Raw genomic sequence first — 27,829 nt, forward strand, 5'->3', positions numbered from 1 at the left:
ACCCCCTGATGATCTCTCCCAGCGGCTTCATATAGATGTTAAAAAGCATGGGGGAGAGGACGGAACCTTGAGGCACCCCACAAGTGAGGGCCCAGGGGTCTGAACACTCATCCCCCACCACCACTTTCTGAACACGGCCCAGGAGGAAGGAGCGAAACCACTGTATAACAGTGCCCCCAGCTCCCAGCCCCTCTAGACGGTCCAGAAGGATGTTATGGTCGATTGTATCAAAGGCCGCTGAGAGATCCAGCAGAACTAGGAAACAACTCTCACCTTTGTCCCTAGCTCGCCGGAGGTCATCAACCAGCGCGACCAAGGCAGTTTCAGTCCCATGATGAGGCCTGAATCCCGATTGGAAGGGATCCAAATGGTCCGCATCCTCCAGGCGTGCCTGGAGTTGTTCAGCAACCACGCGCTCAATCACCTTGCCCAAGAAAGGAAGATTTGAGACTGGGCGATAGTTGGCCATACTGGCCGGGTCTAAAGACGGTTTTTTAAGAAGCGGTTTAATGACCGCCTCTTTCAGCGGATCTGGGAATGTTCCCTCACAGAGGGAAGCATTCACCACCCCGCAGAGCCCATCGCCCAGCCCTTCCCGGCTTGCTTTTATTAGCCAGGATGGGCAAGGATCCAGGAGACAGGTGGTTGGTTTCACGCGTCCAAGCAGCCTGTCCACATCCTCGGGGGTAACGGATTGAAATTGATTCCATGCAACTTGACCAGACAGAGCTCTAGCACTCTCCCGCCCCGGCACTGCTCCCACGGTGGTGTCTAGCTCCCTCCGAATATGAGTGATTTTATCTGCAAAAAACTTTGCAAAATCGTTGCAGGAGATCTTGGGGTCTTTACAAGGCCCCGGTGGTAAAGGTGGTTCCGTTAAATTACGAACCACCTGAAAGAGTCTCCTGCTGCTATTTTCTGCAGATGCAATAGAGGCGGCGAAGAAAGTCTTCTTCGCCGTCGCTATCGCCACTTGGTAGGCTCGACGTTGAGCTCTAACCTGTGTCCGGTCAGATTCAGAGTGAGTTTTTTGCCACCGACGCTCTAGCCGTCTCAGCGATTGTTTCATCGCCCTCAGCTCCGAAGAAAACCACGGAGCTGTCCGGGCTCCATGCAATCGGAGAGGGCGCTTCGGAGCCAGACAGTCGATAGCCCTGGTTAACTCCGCATTCCAGCGGGCCACCAGGGAATCAGCTGAAAGGCCATCAACATGGGATAAAGCATCCCCTACCACTCTCTGGAAACCATTTGGATCCATTAAGTGGCGGGGGCGGACCATCCGAATTGGTCCCACCTCCCTGCAGAGGGGATGGGTCGCAGAGAAGTCCAGTTGCACCAGGAAGTGATCTGACCATGGCACTTCTTTTGTTTCACTTTTACTTAGTGTCAGATCACCCACGTCACTAGAGGTGAACACCAGGTCTAAGGCATGTCCATGACTATGAGTTGGGCCAAACTTATTCAGGGACAGCCCCATGGAGGCCATGCTTTCCACGAAGTCCCGAGCAGCCCCTTGTAAGGTCGTGTCGGCATGGATGTTAAAATCTCCTAGGACAACCAAACTAGGTGTCTCCAGGAGAAAATCCGCCACGACCTGAAGCAGCTCAGACAGGGAGTCCTTGGTGCAGCGGGGAGGTCGGTACACCAAAAGGAATCCTGTACTGCCCCTATTGCCCAACTTCCAGAACATGCACTCAGAAAGCTGGATCTCCCCAGTAGGACGCCTGGTGCAAGCTAGTGACTTCCTAAAAATCACTGCAACCCCCCCTCCCCGCCCACATGACCTGGGTTGCTGTGCGTAAGAGAAACCTGGTGGGCAAGCAGCGGCAAGGACAGGCCCATCTGCTTCCTCCAACCAGGTCTCTGTCACACATGCCAGGTCAAATCCTCCATCCACAATCAGGTCGTGGATGGCGGTGGTTTTATTCATCATTGACCTGGCATTACACAGCAACACCTTCAGGTCATGTAGGTTTCCCCTGTTGATTCCAGTATCCATCTGGTCAAGGCCAGACCCGGAGGCAGGGATAGTCTTCAAACAACGACTAAACCTGCCTCCTCGGTAATGACATGGTCTGGTCTTAGCGTAACTCCGCCTCCTGCCCATGATCACCGAGATCGGATGTCCCAGTGCTTCCCCCCCTGTGAAACTTGTCCCAGCCATCGTGTTGGCTGGGGCCCCACTCCCAGGCAGCCCTGATCCCGCCTCTTAAAAACAAAACACAAACTATACAGAACCAATAAAACAACAACAACAAAAAGAAACAAAACAATTATACTAAAATTAATCCCCAACTAAATATCCATCCCACCCACCCCCAACAATGGAAAAAAGGGGAAAAAAAATAAAAATTTAAATTTAAATTTAAATTGCCACCGACTGCTTGAGGACATTTTAAAGCACATTAACCACCTGGAACAGGGAAGAATGGCAGAACACTTCCCACCCTTCCCAAAAAGTTTGTTCCAAATAAGTGCCTGGGCCACGCCCCCTGGGCCAGTTGGAAAAGGCCCTGGAAGGGAGCAGGCCCTGCAGTCCTCACCCAGCCGATGGTCCGAGGCCTCACTGCAGCAGGAGTCCCTTTATAGCCGGGGAGAGGTCCTGGGCCACGCCCCCTGGGCCAGTTGGAAAAGGCCCTGGAAGGGAGCAGGCCCTGCAGTCCTCACCCAGCCGATGTTCCGAGGCCTCACTGCAGCAGGAGTCCCTTTATAGCCGGGGAGAGGTCCTGGGCCACGCCCCCTGGGCCAGTTGGAAAAGGCCCTGGAAGGGAGCAGGCCCTGCAGTCCTCACCCAGCCGATGGTTGTCAAGCCTCTGCTTAAAGACCTCCAAAGAAGGATACTCCACCACACTCCTTGGCAGCAAATTCCACTGTTGAACAGCTCTTACTGTCAGGAAGTTCTTCCTAATGTTTAGGTGGAATCTTCTTTCTTGTAGTTTGGAACCATTGCTCCGTGTCCGCTTCTCTGGAGCAGCAGAAAACAACCTTTCTCCCTCCTCTATGTGACATCCTTTTATATATTTGAACATGACTATCATATCATATCATATCATATCATATCATATCATATCATATCACTTAACCCGAGGTACCACTGTACTACAATGGCCTGTACTTTCCTTGCTTCTGCGCCGAGCTTTGCTTTGTACAACCTTGGAACCGAACTAATTCTGCATGGTTACACCTGCCATTTGTAATGTTTAATGAAAATAATGGGGAAAAAAAACTTATTTATTTATTTAAAAAGCATATAAAATTTCAAAATTGAGAACAGTTAAAACAGATTACGACAAAAAGGAATAGGATTGCCCTGAAAACACACAACTCGGGTCAAAGACCAGAGTAAATAGTTCTTCCTGTTTTGTGTTCTGGGTCAGGGCAAGAAAGAAAGGAAGAGGATGAATGTTCTCAAGTTCTGTTTCTAAAAATAAGACAGCGCCAGCATTTCTCTCCCCCTCCTCTGTTTCCTTTCTCTTGCCGCATCTTAAAACTCTTCCTCAGTTCAATTGAGGGAAGTGGATACAGGTCTTGTCATGAGGCAGGTGGGTGACAATAGCATCCTGCCTCTGTATGGTTCCCACCTAGGCTGAGTTCAATGCCGTCCTCTGAAGCCGTCAAGCCTTGCAAGTCAGGAATAAATAAATAGCAGAGCACAACATAAAAGAGAGGCTCCCAAAGGCTGTTCAAGGCACACATTTTGGGCAGCAGCACTTTTCTTCAGCTCCACCAGCAGCAGCTACTTAGTTTTCACACGTCTCCGAGCGCCTGGAGGCCGAGCCGTATAAAGTATTAAATGAAAAGGAAGCCGCATGAATGAGAAGCTGAAAAGCACCACAGCTCGAACGCTCATCTTAAATGCCTTTGAAGATCTCTCCCTCCAAACCTTGCCTGGGAAAAATAAAAAAAAGCAGAGAAGTGGGGGGAGGGGGAGGGAAAGAAACTATAAAAACTTCGCCCACTACCACCATCTCCTCCTGCCTCCATACCTCCAGCCCTGTGGGAGCGTTTCACGGAAACCCACTCAAGTAGCAAAACCAAGTAATTAGTACATCTCGCTCAATACGTACCTTTACAACGAGGGGCAGAATCTACTAAATGCTGTGAAATTTCAATCATTTGCACCATGTCTGAATTAATTAGGTCTGTATCTTGGAGAAGTAAACACACAGCACCATCTTTTTCTGGAGCTTGAGAAATGGATGCCCTGTTGAAATGGATGCGGGATGCTGTACCAGATGGACCGTTGTTCTGATGCAGCAAGCCCCTCCTTCGATGCTCTAACTTACCGATGGAGAGGGGAGAGAAATTCAGTTCAGTTTGCAAGGAAGGGCGAACCTCCTGAATGAACACTTCCTGAAACGATACACAGACTGAAACGAAGCCACTAGTCAAGTTTCACGCACCCTTGAATTTTGCAAAGTACTTCTCCAGCCATGTAATACGTGCAAAAATGCACATTGTGGGAGCAAATTGTCCATAAAAATGCATATATTGGTGGCAGTAACCTGGAAGAATGCATTATATCGTGGGATTTTTTAAAAAAATTTTTTTTTGCAAAAATGTGTGCATTAGGAGAAATTTGCACTGATATGTTGATGAATTTTCACCAATTGAAAACTGATGTGGGCATGTGCAGAGCTGAGCTTAAGACTGGGAAAATGAGGAAATGAGTAGAAATGATGTCCATTCCTACTCAAAGATGGTTGACAGACTCCATTTTTTGCCACTTCCAAGATGAACCAACCAGATCTTCACGAGCTGGACTAAAGTGAACATCGGAATATAGTGATCTATTGAATTTGATGCTTTTCTGAATATTGTGGCACAGTTTCTGGTGGAAAAATATCAAAATGTGTCAAGAAAGGAATATATCTGAGAGAAAGTCCATGTTAAAGATATGTATTTAAATGCAAATTTTTGTTTGCATTAAAAAAAAAAGAAGAAAAAGGGCGTGGAGCAGAAGGAGTTTTTGAATGAACATATGCAACATTGACATGAGCTAGAAATGGACTGATTCACCCTTGCTCCAACTGTGCAGCACATCCAATCTAAGGGAAGAGATCCCCTTGTCCAAAACGCTCTATACATTTTCCTAAGATTTGAATACAAGGGTTCAAATCTAGATCTAGATCATGGGCTCTAAGATCACTACAAGTTGTGGTCCTATAGATGCTCTTAGACTTTGACTTCCATCATCCCTGACCATTGGGAGGGCATCAGTTTCCCCACCTGTGATCTAGATGCTACTTTAGATGATACTCAGTGGAGCCAAATCCATTTACTTTATTTCTTTATTACATTTACTGTATTTTTTCGTGTATAACACGCCCCCATGTATAAGACGCCCCCTATCTTTGGGGACCCCAAATTGAGAAAATGGGGGGAGATTGTATTTGTGTATAAGACGACCCACAATTTTGAATGTAATTTTTAAATAAAAAACCTAGTCTTATACATAGAAAAGAACGGTATATACTACCCTTCATCTGAGGATTGCAGTTTACAATATAAACACACACACACATACATATATAAAATGTTGTTGCCCCTCAGTTGAAAGAGCCGTAGATGGTTTAATTAGCCAAAGGACTAGGAGGAAGAGGAATGCTTTTGCCTGGTGCCTAAAGATATGTAACATAGACACTAGGTGAATCTCCCTGGGGAGAACATTCCACAAATGGGGAGCTACCACTGAAGTGGCCAGCTGCTGCCCTCTGGACCTCTCTCGTGGAGGAGGCACACGAAGAAGGGCCTCAGATGGTGATTGCAGGGTCTGGGTTGGTTCATATAGGGAGGGGTGTTATGTGATGTGTTATGGTCCTGAGCTGTTTAAGGCTTTGTAGGTCAAAATCAGGACTTTGTATCAGGCCTGGAAACTAATTGGCGGTCAGTGCAATCAAGCCAGGATCAGTATTATAGGCCTAAACCATCTCACCCAGAGGGTAAGCGGTCACCCTGACTGATCCAAGCACCTTGTCCACGTCCTTGAGCCTTACCAGCTGAAACTTATCTAGCACAAAATGACTAGACAGTGCTCTGGACACTGCTTGAGATTCATCTGCTATAAGAACGGAGTCAATGTCCCAGCAGATGCTAGCAATTTTATCCTTAAAATGCTTTGCAAATAAGTCACAGTGAAATACTTTGAATTCTTCAAATGAAGCACTACTACCCAACCTGATTAAAAGCTGAGTTTGTGCTTGGTGATGTTTTCTGCACATTCATAACAAAGCCTTCAGTCATAGCTTAATTTCTTTTTGCTTTGCTGGTATTTCAAAGCAGAGTGAATCTGGTTAACAATGTGGTGGGGAGGGCTAATTGCTAGGGCTCTTTGCACATATTTTTAAGTGGGGGCCTAGGGTTCTCTCTCTTCTTTTTTTTTTGCAACCAAAATGATAATATGCATAGCTCAGTTGGTTAGAACATGATGCTGATAACACCAAGCTTGCAGGTTTGATCCCTCTAAAGGACAGCTGCATATTCTTGCTTTGTAGGAGGTTGAAATAGATGATCCTCAGTGTCCCTTCCAACTCTGTGATTCTATGAAATATCTATGAAATGTGAGACACAGGTGTTGCAAACATGGGCAACATGATGCATCTATCAGAAAGCCCAAATTACTGTATTTTTCTCTCTATAAGACGTACTTTTTCCCTCCTAAAAAGTAAGGGGAAATGTGTGTGCGTCTTATGGAGCGATTGCAGGCTGCGCAGCTATCCCAGAAGCCAGAACAGCAAGAGGGATTGCTGCTTTCACTGCGCAGCGATCCCTCTTGCTGTTCTGGCTTCTGAGATTCAGAATATTTTTTTTCTTGTTTTCCTCCTCCAAAAACTAGGTGCGTCTTATGGTCTGGTGCGCCTTATAGAGCGAAAAATACGGTATATATATATATATATATATATATATATATATATAGCCAGGTCATTTGTCCAACTAGCTACACAGTCTAGCAGCAGCTCTTCAGCAGAGGAGTTTCTCCCAGTCCTTCCCATACCTTGGACCTTCTGAATGCAAAGCATGTCCTCTACCACCAAGCGACAGTCTTCCCCAAAGTGAGATCGTTCTACCAAATCATTTGTTGCTACATCTAGCTCAGTTTTGTCTACGATGATTGACAGCAATCTCCAATGTTTCAGACAAAGGAGTCTTTCCCAGCCCTTCCTGGAAATGCCAGGAATTGAATCTGGGAGCCCTTGCAAGCAAAGCATGTGCTCTACTACTAAGAATGTCAGAGAATTCCAACAGGAATGGAAACAAAAGCAGACGCGGCTGATGTCTGCTCATTTGTCTCATGTCCAGAACCATAAATCAGTCCAATGAATAGCAACTAGCATTGGCTGTTGTTGTTGTTGTTTTCAGTCCAGTTCAGTCACTCTTTATTGTTTTCCTCATTTTCCTGTTGTTGTCGTATATTCCTTTCTTTGTGACCTCTGAAAGTCTCCACAAGTGGGTTGAAAACAGACGTTGTTTATCCTGTGTGGATTTTCCGTTCCTCCAAGAGCCATATTCAAACAGACAGACACCATTTCCACACTTCCGAACAAAGCATTCTTAAAGTCTGCCCATTAAATCCTTGCAGGCCTGTCAGACTCTCCTCAATCTTCTTAGGGGGTTCTGCCAGGTCGAACTCACATTCCAATACCATGGTCTCCTCCCCCTCGATCATAAATCCAGTAGCCAGGCCAGCTTATTAAACCAGTCTCTTTTTATGACTGCGTCATTCCAAAGGCTCTTCATTCCTTCCCCGATGTTTCACAAACCATGTCTTTGATTAGTAATTCATTTCCACACAGTTCTTAATCATCCCGCTTATAATCAGTAATTGCAACGGTTCTTCTTGGGGGGAGGGTTGTTAGGTAATCACATAAGATAAAAAAAAGAGAAGTCCCCCCCATTCCATCCCGCTCCGACATACCAACCCTTTGATGTATCTTCTTCTTGTTATGTTTTCCTGTTAAATCCAACCGATTGCTCCACTTCACAGAGGTCACTTCAATAAGCAGTCTTAACTCCCGTTCTTCGCTTGAAATATGTGCATTTGCTTCTCTCTAATTGTTTATTTTGAGCTCCTGCAACCAGGCCGCGCAATCAGAGACAGCATAAGGGAGAGCCGTCTCACACGGGTGCTGTGCGCCTAGTGCCTTCACCCCCTTCTTTCGAACTTGGGGGTGATTTATGGCAACCACAGGCAAGGCAGTGTTCCCCATTCCCTTAGGGTAACAAGGGAGGCTGCATACTCCCATATCAGCCTCTTAATTACCTCGTGTGAGTCGGAGAGATGGTATTGTCGGCCATCTTCCAATGTGCCCCTAGCGGCCCCTCCCTGGCTCAAGATAAGGTATCTTCCAATGTCCCTTCCCCAGTCTAAGGCATTTAGACGCGGGTGGTGCTGTGGGTTAAACCACTGAGCCTCCTGGGCTTGCCGATCAGAAGGTCGGCAGTTTTGAACCCCACAATGGGGTGAGCTCCCGTTGCTCAGTCCCTGCTCCTGCCAACCTAACAGTTCAAAAGCATGTCAGAGTGCAAGTAGATAAATAGGTACCACTCTGGTGGGAAGGTAAACGCCGTTTCCGTGCGCTGCTCTGGTTTGCCAGAAGTGGCTTAGTCATGCTGGCCACATGACCCGGAAGCTGTACGCCAGCTCCCTCAGCCAGTGAAGCGAGATGAGCGCCGCAACCGCAGAGTCGTCCACAACTGGACCTAATGGTCAGGGGTCCCTTTACCTTTAATGTCCCTTCCCCTAAGGCAGTTTTCTCTGTTTCTAAAGGTACTTCCAGGTACAGCTCACACTGCCGGCTTGTTGATTACAAGTTGATTTGTCAGCGCCTGGGGACCAAATGCCATGTGTTAAGTCCTTCTCGGCTGAAGCCAGGATGTCGAACAGCATGCCATGTTTTAAACGTCCCGACAAATAAAAGATGCCAGAAAGGAGACGTTGCTTCATAAGTATGCCCGATCTGAGAGATAGATCATTTTGTGCATTTTCAGTCTGAAGGGAGAGAATTAGATTTGCTCAGTATGCTGCAAAATATTAATCCTAAAATATCAAATTGACTTGGTGAATGGCCTCAGGTGTTTGGGTGTTTGAAATAATGGAATTTTCTCTGCATTTGTGCAGTTATTATATCAGCGGCGAGATTCCCACCTCCTCCAAAACTGGCTGCAAAAGCTAATATGTCAATTGTCTGTCCCTTGTTCATATTTCTGGAACAGAAATAGATAATATGGTCTCATATGTTGCCTATATGTGAAGATCTAACTATTCCCCTTCTTTCTTGCTGGGATCTAGACTTGCCACTCTGCAAAGAGAAAGGGGAAGGTGGAAATAACCAGGATTCCCCTGCAACTCCCTGCAACATCTCCCTTGCTTTCCTGCAGGGTCCTTAAGTCCACGCATGCCTAGATCAGCTTTTCAGAGGTCATAGAAGTTTGCTGGGGGGGGAGTGGGGGGAATCAGTGAAAAGGCCTCCTTGCCACCTTCCCCAAGTGGCCACTCATTACAAGTCTTGGTCCAGCCTATGGAGTCTATAGGAAGATCTCTCTGAGATTAGTTCCCCTAGTTGACAAGCAGCCAGCACGTCATTTTGTTATGGTTAGCAACCCAGAGGCCACAGCAGTTCCATATGCCCATGGGGAGTGTCGCTTCTTGTGCTTTTGAGTGGCAGCATTCATATCTCATGGAATGCTTTTTCCTACACTTCAGGGATGATTCTTTGAAGAAGAAGAAGAGTTTGGATTTGATATCCCGCTTTATCACTACCCAAAGGAGTCTCAAAGCGGCTAACATTCTCCTTTCCCTTCCCCAGAACAAACACTCTGTGAGGTGAGTGAGCCTGAGAGACTTCAGAGAAGTGTGACTAGCCCAAGGTCACCCAGCAGCTGCATGTGGAGGAGCAGAGACGCGAACCCAGTTCCCCAGATTACGAGTCTACCGCTCTTAACCACTACACCACACTGGAAAGCCCCCCCTGTGATTTGGATTTTGGAGCCCAGTGTGCACCACTATTCATAAACTCACATCTTAGAGCTGATTTACATTTGTGGGTACCACAGTGATGGGAAATCTCAGGTCTGGGGGCCAAATGTAGCCTTCAAGGCATCTCTGTTTGGCCTTTCAGACTGTTTCCTGGCCCTGCCTTTGTCCTGCCTCCCACCACCCCTCTCCATGCTCTCCTCAACTTTTTTGGCCTGGCTGGAATGTGTCCTCTTGCTTGCCAGGATAAAGGGTGAGGGATGGAGGTGTGTGTGTGTGTAGAACATGAAACATCTGACTTTTGAGTGGTTAGCATGTATACTTTCCATACAGGGGTAAGATTTCTATCCATTTTTGCATCCACTTTTTGCCTCTGGCCAAACCTACATTGGCACGCAGCTCCTGGAAGGTTGCCTAAGAGAGTGTGTCCATGAGGCTTAAGAAGGTTCCCTAACCATGAAGTACTGCCCTTGATATGTCCTTCCTTGATGGGCTTGTAGCTGAAAAGTCTCCATGGAAAAAGATGTGTTAGAAAAGATGTCAGGTGATATGAAGTTTTTGGTGTTTGATTTGTGATGATAGTCTCAGACACGAGAAGACAACATAAAGTGTGAACTTCATTCCCACAAGAAGTTTTGGTTGTGTTTGGTGAAATGTAGGATTGTAGTTATTTAGACATTCCTTTATGCAGGGACATACATTGAAAATACATCCAAAATTGTCTCATTAGATAGGATGTGGGCCTTTTGTGGTCCTCAGCAATCTGTGCAGCTAATCGACCTGACAGTCACTGTTGCATGCAGAAATGTCAATGGTAGTTCAACCTGTTTCCAAACTTACCTCTTATTGTCTTCTGGACATTTACAGGAGTTATCAGTAGAAGGTTTAGAAAGCAATTTCTCTCCTGTTGCTGTTGAAAGTGGTGGCTGGTTTCCCCTTTGCGTTCTGAACTTCTTCTGACATTGTCCACTGAGCCTCTCGTGTAGTTGCACTTAAGGGCGCCAATATAGCCAACATGAAGCAATCATGTTGCTGAACAGCCAGAAACACACAAAGGGCAAGCATATTTTTTAACACTCTTCTCTCCAACTCCCCAATCCAACATGAGAGAAAAAAAGCATACAGTACATACATACGAGCATAACTTTAAGGGATAACAGAATATATATTCAGACACAAATTTTATATCTCTATATCTCTATCTATCTATCTATCTATCTATCTATCTATCTACCTATCTATCTATCATCTATCTATCATCTATCTCTATCTATCTATCATCTATCTATCTATCTATCTATCTATCTATCATCTATCTATCATCTATCTATCTATCATCTATCTCTATCTATCTATCTATCTATCATCTATCTATCTATCTATCTATCATCTATCTATCTATCTATCTATCTATCTATCTATCTATCTAATCTATCATCTATCTATCTATCTATCATCTATCTATCATCCATCTATCTATCATCTATCTATCATCTATCTATCATCATCTATCATCTATCATCTATCTATCATCTATCTATCTATCATCTATCTATCTATCATCTATCTATCTTAAGGGATAACAGAATATATATTCAGACACAAATTTTATATCTCTATATCTCTATCTATCTATCTATCTATCTATCTATCTATCATCTATCTCTATCTATCTATCATCTATCTATCTATCTATCAATCTATCATCTATCTATCTATCTATCTATCTATCTATCTATCTATCTATCTATCATCTATCTATCTATCATCTATATCTATCTATCATCTATCTCTATCTATCTATCTTTCTATCATCTATCTATCTATCCATCTATCTATCTATAATTATCAGTAATTCTCAAGGTTATTAACTTGATTTTTTTGCCTTCTGTTTACACAATGGGACTTCCCCTTCCTTTTATTCTCTCAAATGCCACCCTGCTCTGCTCCAGGGAGTCCCCCAACGCTCTGGAGAATTTGAAGGTGCATGGGAGGCTGAATGGGGAGGAGAGGAAAGATCTGTTGTGCAAGCATCAGATACACCCCTTTATTTCCATCTTTTTGGAAACTCCCCAAATTATAGTCATTCATTTCATTTCATTTTTATCCTGCCTTTCTTCCGACACTGAATGCAAAGTGGCTTGAGTTATTTCCGAGTGAATTTGACATCAGCCTGGCAGGGCTCACCCATCCGTACTCTAGAATTTGCATGTTCAGGAAAGCCATATTCTGATTTGTAGGCTGTCACTAAAGACCTGCCCAGTATTTGTGGAAATCCTCACAGCCATTCTGAGGTGGAAAGGCAACTGCAAGGGGACTACAGTTTTCAAGGGATTCTGAATCAAGCCTTCTGAAAATTTCCCCCTATCTGGTAATGCCATTTGACAACTATTTACAGGGTTATGATAACTTAGGTCACAATCCAGCACAGATTCAGGCATTACAAAGCCCACTAAATCATTTTTTGGGATATACCATGAAATATAATGTTTTGTAACCAACAGCACATCCTTAAAGTTTATTTAACTTTAAAGATTAGCACTTCTGGTGTTGGCTGCGGAAGTCCCTGAAGAATGTAACACAACACCTAGTGCGGCTGGTTTAATATACAGTGTCATGAGAATGACAAGTTTTTTATATATTTCTCTACATATCAAGGTGCGGAAGCTGTTGTCTTGGAGATGGACAACAGCTGAGGTTGGGACAGAATATTCTGCCCTTCCTCTGTACAGGATAAATCCAATTAGTATTGTTGATGTGTGGGTGTATTGAGAGGTGACAGCAAGCTGAAAACAGTATAACAGAGTACAGAATATAAAGATTTTCCGTTGTCCTGCTCTCTTTAAAATCCCACTCATTTGGCATAAGGATCACATGTGGGAGCAGAGGTTAGGAGATGACCCAGGGAAGTCTTCAGGCAGATCAAGGATAACCTTCATGCCAAGTTCTCAAGGGTCTAAGTTCTCAAGCATACTGCAGTGGCTTCCATGGTAACATCAAAAGTGCTCATAGGATTTTGGGTCACTGAGGGAGGACACACATTTGGAAATTTCTGATATTTCATTTTCAGAGGCTGGTGCCACAGAAACACCCAGAGTTTGTAGTTTTTGGTAGAGTTTGGTGTTTTGGCATGAGAATTGTTTTAAAAAGAGAGGAATACAATGGTACTTTGGGTTACAGACGCTTCAGGTTACAGACTGCTAACCCAGAAATAGTACCTCGACTTAAGAACTTTATTTCAGGATGAGAACAGAAATTGTGCGACGGCGGCAGTGGGAGGCCCCATTAGCTAAAGTGGCACCTCAGGTTAAGAACAGTTTCAGGTTAAGAACAGACCTCCAGAACGAATTAAGTTCTTAACCCGAGGTACCACTGTAATCCCAACAGAGGAAAAACAATGCACTCTGGTTGCATTTTCCCTTTAAAAAGTCCACGTGTCAAATGTTCAAAGACCTCCTGAACACCTTTAAGTTTAAAGAGCAGTTGTTGTGTGGGAAAATTCTGCAGAGCCTCTTTCCATGTGTGGGTCAATATGCTATTATGACTTAGGCCCCAAATATCTGAAAGGCTGCCTGGTTCCCCACAGACTCTCTCAAGTGTCTCTTGCTAATTCTGCTGCCCTGGGAAACACAGTAGTAGTGGCCTGAGAGAGAGAGTTTTCTCTGCGGTAACTCTCCAAAATGTGGAACACACCTCTTTACCCTGGTCTTTGCAAGCTAAGATTTATGTGGTTTTTGTAAGGCCACTTCTATGGTTTGATGCATGTGCTTTGCTTTGTTTAAAATTGTTTTATTGGATTCTAATTTTGCACATTCACATGGATGTATCCCCACCCCAGGAATTTATGGTAAATTTATGGTGGATAAGAAATCTCATAAATAAAGAAACCTTTGCGCACAAATTCAGCTCCAGCTTGGTTTTCTCTACAGCTGGCAGGAAGTCTGTATCCAGGAAGAGTCACATGCATATTGAACGGGCCAGTTCTGCCAGCTTGACAAGGGTGTTTTCCTACTATTCCTTGGTCAGTAAGATGTTAAAGTCTCAAGTCTGACCAAACTACCCCCATGAATATTGGGGCCCAGACATTGCTGCTCAAGTAAATGGATATAGTCTATACTCATGAATCTGAGCGGTTGACATCCGGTTGTTGTTTAGCTACATGGGTGGGGGCAATCCCACTTATATTTCAATTACATGATTGCTGTAAGTTTAAAGTGACAACCACTGAAAGTTCTTAAAGTGCATTGCTTTTTGGTAATGCAATCTTGGAAAGGAAAACCCTATGAACCTTCTGATTCTTGGACCCATCCAATGCCCAAACCACTTTGCCCCTCTTTCAGAGATGTGTGACGTATTACACAATCTTGGTTCCATTCCAACATGGCCTTACACCCTAGATTTGGGATTTATTCATTTTTTTTTTACTACTATTGCCATCACTGTGGCTGAAACACAGCAGGAAAACCTTGAACCAGTACAAATTCCAGGGTCTTTCCTCGCTTACAATTTACAGTGGTATAATTGCTGTTTGTTCCAACATTTTTAAGCCTGATTAACTGCACCTTTGGTCACATGTTGCTGTAATCAGAGAGGGAGTGTGGGGTTTACCTTGTCATACTAAGGGCAGGTTGTGCCCGAATAGATAAAAGTTATGTGGCTGTAGTCACACCCCTTGCATAACCTTGTGTCCTTCCAGCCAGTAATTGTCAGCGTTATAAACATGTTCATGAGGATAGCCCTTTCACAGCTTAAAAAAAAAAAAATTATTAGCATTCCAAAATTCTAATCTTGTCGGAGCATAGGAGATTAGAAGAGAAACTACGGTTCTGTCTGGTCTACAGTGAACCTGGTTGCTGTCACAGGTAATACTTTGGCTCAGCACCATCATTCCCATTTGCCATAGCTCTCCTCTGAACTGAGCTTGCAAACTGACAGCGGGGACCAGTCAGAGGGGAGTGCCATGGAAGAAAAGTCTCACCAACCATGTCCACCAATCCTCACCCCCTCCGCACAGAAACCCGGGCAAACAACACAAGCCATTGAAGTTAGCAACCAACTTTTCTTTTTCTTTTTACTAGGATTGTCTATACCAGCTATACAAAGTCTGTAGACAATGATCTGTACAGCGCTTCTTTAATAAGGTAGCCCGCAGTCTACCCAAAGTCTGCCAAATAAACCTCTGAACGTAGACTGTGTGTTTCCCTCCCAAGTGTCAAGAGTCATCTTTCTCTTCGCTGTGGGACAACTGATGCCCCCCCACAAAAGACGTCCTTGGAAGAAAGTAGAACTGGTATTACATATCAATTAAGTATAAAGTATGGTTAATGTAAGCAAAGCCAGCATGCTATTGTTGCACGAGGAGGAAAAGAAAAGAAAAGGACTCCAGAACACAGGAAAATGGAATGGTGGAATTTCCTTGAATGTCCAGTTGAAATGATAGGAACCATAATAAAAAAGAAGAAGCAACATTCCAGTTCTTTTGTCAGAAGTCATCTTGCTTTATGTTATTTTCCAGTTGTCTTCTTGATCTCCAAAACGTCTGTGCATTTTTTTAAAAAAAGGTTACAAAGCAGTTGCAGCAAAGTGTGGCTTCTGCTCATTTTTTTTTTAAGAGTCAGGCTTTATTTCAAAATATCTCATATATTTATATATTTTTAATGATACAAAGAAAAATTGTAGATCCACACTTGTAGGTCTGTTTTTCATATTCCAACATCAGGAAGCTTGCTTCTCAGTAACTGCTTTTTTATTTCCTTATTTCCTTTCACCCTCTTTTCCATTCACTGTTGTCAAATCTGGTGCGCTGCTTTTCTAGGGCATTTGACTCCACACAAGTAAACCACTGTAGTTTCCTCTGGTACAGAGTTAAAGTGCAAATAAATAAATAAAAATCCCATTTGGCTTGTAAAAGCTGGAGATGGTTTAAAGATTTTTGTCCTCTTATCTGTCAGGGGTTCCCTTCACTGGCTGCTGTCGGAAGATGTTTTGTTAGGTTCTCGGATGAATCTGTAACAACAAAATTCACAAGAAGAAATTATACTCAGTTCCTTGAAAAACATCTTGATCCTCAAATTGTTCGGCGGAAGTTCCTCCTCCTCTATTGCAGCATAGCGAGGAGACTAGGGAAGAGTATGGATTGGAAAGTAAGCAAGAATTGCTGCCCTGAGATATAATAACCATTTGAAAGCTTTAGTATTGGTGCCCCCAATTCTTATTCACATGCAACATCATAACAAGCATATCTTAAGCAACGTACTTTCCCCACCTGATGGAAATTTCTTGGAACCATTCAAGAATGGTGCTATGTACACTTAGCAGATGCCACAGCCTCACCAAACCATCAGTGCCCCATGGTCTATAACAGGAGTAGTCAATGTTGTGCCCTTCATCTTGTGTTGGATGGCAAGTCATAGCAGCCCCTGGCAGCATGGCCAATGATCAGGAAATTATATGGGTTGTTGTTCAAGCAGCATTGGGAAGTCCCCATGTTGGCTGTCTCTAGTTCATAAAGACCATTATAAAAACGTTTCAAATAATCAAGTAGATGTCATTTCTTAAGGCAAGGCACATGAAGAGCATCTCCTTTTTGTTCTATCCAGCTTTGGTGCACTGAACACAGAGAAGAGACAGCCGTGGATATTGTTGCAGTTTCAATGAGGAGGCTTCTGTGGGTGGACCACCTGCTCTTCTCATAGATCTCCCTCTGCCCACCCATGGATCTCTTTCTCCACCTGCAGAATCCTCCCTGAGACCGTAGGATTGCACACTTAACTAATGAAAAACCGTGCTCAGATTTAAGATGGTAGAATCAAGCATGATGGCATGAAAGGCAGTTCTGTGCATGTCTACTCCAAAGTAAACTTCACTGAGTTCAGAAGATTTAATTCCCAAGGAAGTGTGATCAGGATTGCAGTGATGGCAGAACTCATGAAAAGGAACTCTGAAGAATCTAGAGGTGAAAACCGACAGATATTCTAAGCCTGGTGGGAGTGATAAACAAGCTGGAATGTGTGCAGAGGATGGCAACCAAGATGATCAAGGGTCTGGAAACCAAGCCTTAAAAGCAGTGGTTGAAGGAGCTGGGTATGGTTAGCCTGGAAAAGAGGAGACTTAGAGGAGATATATCTGAAGGGCTGTCACATAGGAGATGCAACAAACATGTTTTCTCCTACTCTGGAGGGCAGGACTCAAATCAATGGTGTCAAGTGACAAGAAAGGAGATTCTGACCAGGAAGAACTTTCTGACCGTAAGAGCTGTTTGACAGTGGAACGGTCTCCCTTGGGAGGTTGTAGACTCTCCTTCCTCAGATGGTTTAAGTAGAGGTTGGATAGTCATCTGTCATGGATGCTTTAGTTGAAATTTCTGCATTGCAGAGGGTTGGATTAGATGACCCTTAGGGGAACCTTCCAACTCTACAATTCTATGATGTGCACATATATTAACAGCCCACAAATAGCCCAGAATTAGATGTGAGTTGATATCTCAAATTAAAATGGCTGGATTACTATTCCCATAATTTTTTTACCATTGGCCATATTGACTGTGGTTAATGATAGGAGTTGTTATCCAACTGGAGTGCCACAAGTCCCCCATCACTGGCCTATTCCATTATTATTTCATTTAAGAGGATTCCTAAGGCATTAAGATAAAATCAGATAAGCAGAATATGGTGATCATCCCATTGTGGAATGCACTGATTGTGTGAATTCAAGCCACTACCACCACACTTTGTCCACTTAGGAGTCTCTGTTTCCTAAGATACTCTGGGCATAGAATCACCACCTTGGCTCTGGTCCAAGAATCCCCCACTCCTGACAGATGGCATGTGGTGCAGGTGAACAGGGTAGAACAGGCTCAGAGAGCTTGTTGAGCGGGCGGATGGAGAAAGCACACATGAATGGGAGGCAAAGAAAGAGGTCTTTCATTTTGGCTCCCTCCTTCTAAGCATTAAAGCCTGAACTTTGACACTGGACTCTTGTAGTACATCTTGTTCCCATGAAAGACTTGAACTTGGTGAAGCAATGCTTTTTTTATTATTATCGATTCGGCTTTTGATGGTAAGTGTGAGCTCCAAATAGCTCTTCTTTTGTCCGGAGAAATAAAATAGGTCAACAAGCAACTCAAGAGTTGGTGTTCTGGATGGGACCTTTAAGTGTGAGGTCCCGGTTATTTTTCCATTTCCTTTGGATGCTTGCCATTTTGCATAATGAGGGTGAGGCCTAGTTGTGGGGTGGATGAGGGGCAACTTTCCCTGGCCACAGAATGTGCAGTGGTACAAATGGGTATTGAATATCACCCATCATGGTAATGGTTACTTAAAGTGCATTTTTATCTGAACTTATTCAGAAGCGAGGCCCACTATATTCAATAGGCATAATCTCAAGGTAGTGTGCATAGGATTGCACTCTTTTGTTTTTATTTTCAGTATGATATACAGTAATTAAGTGTGCTTTCCCTGTGTCAGGAGAAAAGCTGAATATGAAATTCTTGTTTAGGGGCTCGGTTGGGGTACAGAGTAGTATCACTGCCACCTATAATGGAACCCAGTAGAACCCACCGAATATTGCAGTGGGGTGAAGAGAAAACCAGAAGATATCAGTTTCCTAACAGCAGCAACCAGTATATCCTCTCCTAGTGTAGCCTTGGGTAGTGAGAATATCAGCAACATCTGTCTCGCTAAAGGTCCACATTCAGTGGTGATGCTGCATGCTCCAGCACCGGGGGCAGAGAGCAGCCGGGGGAGTGGCTAGTGTGTGTCCTGGGGGTGTGGCATGCATCCTGGGGGCGTGGTGCATAGCCCATGGGGGCGTGGCACCAGGTGCAGTGGGGGGTGCGCATGGCACATGTCCACGGGGGTGGCAGCGATTTTACCCCCTCCTCTTTGGTGCTGGGGCAGTGCGCTCCCCCGCCCCCCTTCCTCCACCAGTGTCCACATTCATTCTTAAATCACAACTCCCTTGTTGGCCCATGGTGGGGTGTGTCCAGGAAACATCAGCTATGACACTGCCATTTGTTGCTCTAGAAGAAGTCCTCTCCCAAATGAAGACAAAGGAAACCATTGGGTAGCTGTCTCTTAGGCGTAAAGTCAAAATAGGCAGCTGTGCAGATGGATATGGACTTGCTTTTGATTAGACAATGTCAGTCATCTGCCTGTGGAGCCCCACCCCCCATGTTCCTGGGAGCAATTCCACGTCAAGATGTTGAGTCGTTCCTAAGTTTTTACTAAATAAATAAAGAAGCAAGTGCTCCTAATGCATGAACAACCTGGCTTTTTGATGCTTTCCCTTCTAATGAAATAAAGCCAAATTTCAAACCTCTGTTGTGTGCTGTTGTGACTCTTGCCCACCTACCCACCACATATTTTAAAAAGTTGCAAAAAGTAAATAATCTGCAGACCAAACTCTCTACCTTCTTTATGTGCAGACATCTATGATGATTTACAGGATAGTTGCTAACCTTACTCCATCAATTTACCTTCTCCAGTTGTAGTATTTCCCACAATGTTTTCAAGGAACAAAGCAAAATTTTCCTGGGATTTACACTAGAAGGTGCCCCGGCTAGCTAATTAAAATAGTTCCTGTAGGGAAATGATAGGGGAAAATACAGGATGGAATGGGGGGGGGGGATTTATTTCATATTTGAACATTCAGGTCCATGGGCATCTAATTGATATGAAATATAATAATCCATACAGAGTAGGTGGAGCCGTATATCTGAATATGAATGAAGTTTTTAAGTGCCTAAGAACAATTTCTGGACGCTGAATATTAACTCACAGCTGGTATGTCAGATACTGTGAGAAGCAGAGAAGATGCAAAACAGAACCTTACATGTGTATTTCCGAGTGCGAAACACAATGCATCACAGTAAGGAAATACTCAGAGAGTGGATGAGAGGAACAGACTGCCTTATGGCTGCATTCCTGCCCAAAGATACAGAGGATGGAGATCCTTACTTGCGGGAGAATGCTTGCCTGGTTGCTGCTACCTGTATAGACACCTGCCTTGCACAGGTAATTTATTTTGTGGGGAAATGGCTGCACCCAGCAGACCCACAAAGGTCCTTGCAACAGGTCTGCCCTAATACCAGGAAGCAGCAGACATCAGGAAAAGAGACGGGCTATAGCTCAGTGGTAGAACATGGTCTCTCCATGGAGGGCTGGGAGACACTCCTGGCTGAAATCCTGAAGAGCAGCTGCCAGTCAGTGTAGAGAATATGGAACTAGATGGACCAGTTTAAGGCAGCTTCCTATGTTTCTAACTTCAATAGCTGTCTTTATTTGTGAACAGCAGATCAACAACTCAGCACAGCAGATAGGATTTGCTGCACATGCAAGACTAAGGCTAGGCCATTAGGCTATCAACAAGTTCAGGCCTAAGTGAATTTAAGGTTAGAAATGAGAGAAACTGAGAGAAGCTGAAAGTGTCAGATTCGTCCATCTCTAGCTACATATATTTGTAACTTTATCTCTCCCAAAGTGGTACGGTTGTGGCTACTTTGGATCATGTCCAAATCATGGGCTTAGGCTGAATCCATGGCATTTGGCTCCACAAATCATTACCAGTCCTATCCCTGACTGTGCAAAGGGCATCTGGGGGAACACACAACAGACAATGTTTACATTTAATGGTGTTTGTGTGTATTTGTGAATACATGGTAGGAACTCCGATTTCCTACCTAATACTACCGAGGCTGGTTGAAAACATTTCACCGTCTGAAATGGCAATGGTTTAACCAACAGCTTTTACATCCAATGATATGAAATACAGTAAGTGTAATCTTTAACAGTCACAACTGGTCCTGCTGACAGGTTGCTATTTTATTCCTTGGGGGGCAAATTACTTTGAAGAAAGTGACATGGTGATTCAGTGCAACTCAGCTGCCTGGTAGAGTTCAGCTGAGGACTCACCTCTGACTCACCCAGTCAGTAGGTAAGGAAGGACATGCATTACTGAGCAAGAAAACGGCTTCTTAGCTTTGGCCAGAGACTCGAGGATGGAAAAACTCAGGAGGTGGCTGGGTGGGGGGAATGAAGGAGGTGAAAAGGGGAAAGAGGAAAAAAACTTACTCTGGTGGTCTTGACTTTATTGCCGGTTGCACACATCCATCCTGAGTTGTCAGGTAACGTCTTGCATTCCTCGCCCTCTAGGCATGGCTCCATCTCACACCACCATTTCCCAATGACTATTGATGCTAAGAGACACAAAACAAGCAAAATATTTGGGAACTGGTTTTTTGTTTGTTTTGCTTCAATTCAATTCACTCAATCTGAATGCAAAAGCTCCGGATCTCAACAGATATTTTTTTTTTATAAAAAAATTACATTAATCCAGTTGGTGTCATACAGTCAAATCTCAGAACTCGGACATAATCTGTTCCAGAAAACTGTTTGACTTACAAAACGTTCAAGTTCCGAGGTGTGGCTTTCGATTGGTTGCAAGAGCTTCTTGCACTTCCGCATTGAACGTTTGAGTTCCGAGGAACGTTCGAAAACTGGAACACTTCCAGGTTTTCAGCATTCAGGAACTGAAATGTTTGGCAACAGAGCTGTTCGAGTTCCGAGGTTTGACTGTATTTGAAATGATAGGCCCATCCAACTCTCAGGAGGCTGCGATCTACTCCCAGTATAATAAAACTGGGGCAGTGATCTACCAGAGTTGTTGAGCTTTTTTTAGGGGGACTGCCCAGAGTTCTTCAGATTTTTTTGTGAAGCATGACCCAAGGTTTAGTGTTTTTCGGGGGTTAGGGGCCATTTCAAATGATTCCACGATTTACCTGAAGCACCCCTGTGATTGAGGGGTGGACAAGTGTGTTATATAGCAGGGATGAGAATCCTTATTTCAGTCCTATGTCTGCACCCCTTTGTGGGAGACCTTCCGATGGCTACCTGTGTTGTTGTTGTTGTTGTTGTTGTTGTTGTTGTTGTTGTTGTTGTTATGCTGCCCTACATCCGGGGGTCTCAAGGCGGTTCACAGAATAAAATCAAGATATAAAACCACAAAATACACGATAAAAATGAAAACAACAACCCAATAGCTATACTAGAAGCTAGTGAGAGGCTTCTCTGCACATGGCCACATACTCCTCTCTTGATGCTCCATCCAGGCAAACAAAAGGTATTATTATCATAGTTCATGATCACATTCCTGCAAGGCAAAAACATTTGAGGAGGGTGTGCATCACGATGTGTAACAGGTGTGACCTCGGGAGGGAGTGTGCCCAGGCAGAGCCCCAAATGCCGAACAGAGAAAGCTGCATTCGTCTCCTGGGACTGAGAGCGTCAGAAGAAGCATAGAGCAGAAAGGCACCAAGATGTAGCTCAGCTGAAAAGGCAGAGCTGTCCATCCCTGACTAACAAATTCAGACTACAAAGTGCCACAAAAATAGGGAGCGGATGCACTGCTCCCATCAACAGGTGTTGACCTTGCACATCTTGCTTCAGGGAGCAGGTCCACTAACTGAAATGTGATGGTGTGTATGTGCTCTGATCCAAAGTCCCATTTCTACTGTTATGTGCCACCTCAGTCTCCAAGTGGTGAGAGTCTCCAGGGGTTCCAAGTGATTACCGATGGCTCAGTTCCCTTGGAATGATGGGAGGAAGAGCCATTAGCACCCCAACAGACCCCCAGAAGAGAGTGAGACACTTCTCTCCCTCCAGGTTTCAGCATCCAACTTTTCTCTGGCACCGTCTCCCCGCTGCCCCAGATAGGTTTCAATAATACATATTTTTGTTGTTTTATGAATTTATGCACTGCCTTTTGCAGCGCTGTTTTGCCTCAGGCAGCAAAATGTCTTGGGCTGGTCTTGGCCACTTCCCATGCTGAGTCCCTTTGCCACCATTGTAATCTGGACCAGTCACTGCTCCCAAGTGAAAATTCAGTCCATTTCCCTTTTTTAAAAAGGGCTGCAATAGTTTTTGTTCCACCCCCCCCCACCACCACATTTGACATTTGATTTCCAGGAATGTTATATTATTGTTTATCTGATTTTAATTATGTTGTTGTTAGATGCATTTAAATGAATACTGCAAACTAGCTCAGGACTTGGAAGTGTAAGATTAAATAAATAAACAAAGAACTTAATTCCACCCCCCAAAGTGGCTTGCATGGGTGATGGTTTAGTGCCTTGTACCAATGTTCATTTCACTCCCATGCATTGAAACCCATCTGTAAGAAAAACATAGAATTACCCATTTGTAATGATAGTTCATTCTGCCTCCAGGGCCATACAATATTCCTTGTATTGCCACCCATATTCTAAATCACTCAGAATTGAAATTCTCTGATGTTGACTCCGCAAGGGAGACTGCTCCCCTCTGCATGCCATTGCAATTTTACTGCATATTTTTGTCCCCAGTTTTCCATTGTGGTACATTAAAAATGGATGACTGCCAAGGAAGTTCGCCTGCAGTAACTCTGCATTCTCTTGATTGTCACCAAACTAATTCCCTTTTCTTATGAATGCTCCTTTCCGTCTCTGGTCCAACTTGCTCTGCTAGAGATATAAATATATACTTTCACAGGCTTCACAAGGTAAGCAGGACACAAAATTGAAGGAAGGGCCTTTTGTGTATCCAAAATGAGGTCAGGGAGTTCTTCCTTCGAAATTCAAGTTTGTTTCTGCAGCAAAGATTCCAATGCCTATTGAAACAGCACCAATGAACATTGTGCATGGATGGTAGACCTAACCACATAGGACCCAGGAAGAGAGAACCTCATCAGTTCCAGCCCAGCATTCAGTCTATTTCTGGGCAGCTAACAACCAGACAAGGAAATCATTGGAAAAGCTAGTGGTAGAGCATATGCTTTGAATGCAGACGGTTCCAAAGGAAAGACCCCTGCCAGAAACATTGGAGAGCTGCTACCAATCAGTGCAGACAACACTGGGCTAGATGGATCAATGGATCAGCTCAGTATTTATTATTTTTTAAACAAATTCTAATCCACTTCACAGCATGAAGCCATCGAAGTGGCGGGCAGAATTAAAATAGACTAAAACACAACTTCTAAAAATGATAAAATCATTTCAATGAACTCTTTAAAAGGATAGAACCATTTCTCCAAATTCTACCCCCACCACATACAACCATTTCTGCAGATGTGCAATTAAGATTCACCTTCTTAAGTGAAAATGTCTTCAATATAAGGAAAATTCCTACGTATGAATATTATCACTTACTGTTCTGCATAGCTGTCAACTTATAGATTTGAAAATAGGGAATAAATAAAATAAGGGATTTTAGTCAGCCAGCTCCTTTGCTTTCTCCCATAACAGTCAATTGAAGGAGCCTCCAAAACAAATCCAAAGTGCCCCCTCCCACAAGATTGCCGCTCGCCATTGTACTCAACCAGCTCCTTTCCTTTCCCCCCACCATGTGCTCCCGCTCCAGACAGACCTTTTCCCCGGCAAGGGTGAGTGATTTCTGAGCCCCTCCAAGCCGAAGGCAGAAAGCCCAGCCAGCAGCCAAATGAAGCCTCAAGCGGTGGTTCCCACAGCGCAGCAACCCAGCAAAGGGGATGCAGCAAGGAAAACCACCGTCACCTCTCCGCTGGGAAGCGCTGAGCAAAGGCGAGTCCCCAGGCAACGCGGCCGATTTGATCGGCACAAGGCATGCAAGCTCCACCCCCCAGTCGTTCTTAGACTCCTTATTGGGTGAGCAACGCAGCCAAGCAACACAGTTGGAGCCTCCCTCCTCCCTGGCCGGCAGGGAGGGAGGGAGAGGAGCTGCTTCCTTTGAAACCCGGGAAATTTAAGGGACATCATCAATAAGGGATAGCAGCGGGAAACGGCGCTGGGATAAGGGAGTTTCCCGCCAAGTAAGGGACGGTTGACAGCTATGACTGTTCTGGCTACAGTGCCAGATAAACAGAAGTGGGCCACTGTTGTATATGTCGAACGGTCATCGATTCACCTGTCTGGCTACCTTTTACTATGGGTGAAATCATTTTTAAGTTTCTCCATGACTCTGTTCTTTCATTTAGTATTTGTTGTGAGATTCGCTTTAATTCTCCTTCAAGAACCATCCCGTAATGGTCTTCATCAGTCCTTCGTCAAACACAGTATGTGAGAAGAAATTATCACAGCCAAGACAGAAGTGCTTATTTAAGCAACAGAAGAAGTCAGTCCTAATGCAAAACTCGGAGGCTTGGACTGCCTTGCCAGGGCAAAATGCTATTAATGGTGGCGGCGGGGGAACTAGGAAGTTATCTTTGCATTCTCCCTCAGGTAGCAAGAAGTTCTAGGGTCAGTGCTACCAGACTTAGCTTTGTTTGGATGAGGGAGCGCAGGAGGCTTAAGGTGTCTTTGCAATATTTGCTTTATTGACGTGGAAGCCGCCTTTGGTCCATCTACCTCAGTGTTGACTACGATGATGGGCAGTAGCTATCCAGGGGTTCAGGCAGCTGTCTTTCCCAGCCCTACCTGGAGATGCTGGGGATTGAACCTGGGATCTTTTGCATGCAAAGCAGCAGATGTTTTACCATTCAGCCACAGCTATTCTCTTCAAATACACATGTAGAGCAGAACTGAAAGGAAGCAGACATTCATAGAAGGGACAAAAACTAACAAATTTGCACAGAGACCTGGTAGCCAGTTGGTAGAGAATGAGACTTAATCTCAGAGTTGTGGATTTGAAAGATTTCTGTATTGCTAGATCTGTTGGGCTAGATCATCGGTTCTCAACCTGTGGGTCCCCAGGTGTTGTTGGACTACAACTCCCATCATCCCTGAGCACTGACCTTGCTAGCTAGGGGTGATGGGAGTTGTAGTCCAACAACACCTGGGGACCCACAGGTTGAGAAAGGCTGGGCTAGATGATCCTTGTGGTTCCTTCCAACTCTATAATTCTATAATATTATGATATTATGATTCTATGACATTCGGAACAGAAAAGCAGGAGATCTACTATGAAGGGCTAGACCTCAGAAAGATCCTTGGGGAATATCTCATGACTTCAGATGGAGGGAAGACAACTCTCTACAGTGCTTTCTTCATATTTATGGTAGCTGTCCCTGGATGTAACCAAATCCTGTTATTGCTGACCTCGATTGAAAGAGCAAATAAATGCTCAATCACCTCATCAAACGCCCATCTGGCATGTAACCTTTTAGCATAAACATTCACTTGTGGTAGACAAAGGATGCCTTTGCAAATGCAAGCACACCGCCACAGAGGATGTCTTTAATGGAAAGCTCAGCAATGCCACAGATTACTTCAACAAATGAGCCCGGGCTGGTAAATGTCAATGGTATCAGCAAGGATAAAACCAAAATAAGCCTTTAGGATACAGTACAGTCTGGGTCTGTATCTGTTTCAGCAACCGAATCCTAAGCCTCAGGACTCTGTCTATGGGGTGCAAGGGGTTTGTTGTATGGGGTGACACGTGGGTGCCATGTTTGTCGCCAGTGGAGGCTGGTGCCACTGGGGTTGGTAGGGCAGAAGGCAGGGAGGTCAACAATAGGTGGAGCCAGAGCCAACAAAGTCTAGTTTTGTCCCCCTGCTGAGGTCTACAAGGGCTGTGCTGAGAATGAGGAGCAGGAAGCTGACAAGAAGCACCTGGGCTGGTTGTAAGTAGGAATGTTGGCAGCTGGGCATCAGCTGAGGTAAAAGGTAAAAAAAGTAACGGAGCCCTGGACTGTTAAGTCCAGTCAAAGGCAACTATGGGGTGCAGCGCTCATCTCACTTTCAGGTCGAGGGAGCCGACATTTGTCCACAGACAGCTTTCTAGGTCATGTGGCTAGCATGACTAAACAGCTTCTGGCACAACGGGACACCGTGACAAGTGCCAGAGTGCACAGAAATGCTGTTTGCCTTCTCACCACAGTGGTACCTATTTATCTACTCACCCTGGTGTGCTTTTGAACTGCTAGTTTGGCACAAGCTGGGACAGAGCAATGGGAGCTCACCCCATCACATGGATTCAAATCACTGACCTTCTAATCGGCAAGCCCAAGAGGCTCAGTGGTTTAGACCACAGCGCCACCCGTGTCCCCTCTAGCTGAGGACAGAATGAGGTTGGTGGGGCAACCTAATGGACCAGCCACCTCTGCAGATGCAATGGACACATTCACACCATTCCCTTTAAAGCACAGTGATGCTGCTTTGAACAGTTATGGCTTCCCCCCAAGAAATCTGGGAGGTGCTGTTTGTTAAGAAGGCTGAGAGTTGTTTGGAGGCCCCTATTTTCCTCATAGAGAGACAGTTCTGAGAGTTCCTTGGAGGTGGATGCTGGGAGTAGTGAGGTGAGGGGTTGGAGGCCAGAGCTGTGGGTGCTATGTCCTATGTCCTCTAAGCAGGATTGCAGCCCTCAGGTGTGGTGGAAGATGCTGCCCCATCAGCAACATTGAAGAAGGCTCAGTTGGCAGCCCAACCAGCTTCTGAACATAGAATGAGTGGGGTCACCATCTTGCCCTTTGCCTCAGGCAGCAAAAAGTATTGGGTGGGCTCTGTGAACTGTCATGGCTTTCCTCCAGGGAACCTTGGGAGTTGGAGTTTTTAATGCTTCTGGGACTCTTTAAGAAATAAAACTACAATTCCCAGCATGGCTTGCTTTTCTAGTGTGTTAAACTGTATAAGCCTTTCTAAATTGTTTTCTGAATTTCCAGTCATAAAGAGGCCTGAGGGATATTGTTCTCTTGACTTGTAGATTGTCTGCTGTCTCATGCCATGTAACGACATGCAAAAATATTTGAATCTGACCCATTTTGATTTCTTTCTGCAGCTATTAAGAAGCTGTAACAAATGCTAGCAGAGAGTTGCATGGCAAAAACCAGCGCGGCGTTCTCAGCAGTAATGGAAAAACAGTTGTACCATTTAGCGCGAGGCATTTCATTTTAATCTAGTTCCCTCTAGAGAAG

General features: G+C 44.6%; 1 protein-coding gene across 1 annotated transcript in view; it reads right to left on the reverse strand.

The window, feature by feature from the left end:
• Positions 1-15,089: 15,089 nt before the first annotated feature.
• Positions 15,090-27,829, reverse strand: part of TAFA1 (TAFA chemokine like family member 1) — a 331,735-nt gene continuing 318,995 nt past the window's right edge. The window contains exons 4-5 of the mRNA XM_079964196.1: positions 21,043-21,167; positions 15,090-15,979 (exon numbers count right to left, since the gene is read on the reverse strand). Coding sequence (XP_079820322.1) covers positions 15,962-15,979; positions 21,043-21,167 — 143 coding nt within the window. The 3' untranslated portion in view covers positions 15,090-15,961. The remainder of the gene's footprint in view (positions 15,980-21,042; positions 21,168-27,829) is intronic.

The sequence above is a fragment of the Podarcis cretensis genome (assembly GCF_951804945.1).
Source record: "Podarcis cretensis genome assembly, chromosome: 2".
Taxonomy (NCBI): Eukaryota; Metazoa; Chordata; class Lepidosauria; order Squamata; family Lacertidae; genus Podarcis; species Podarcis cretensis.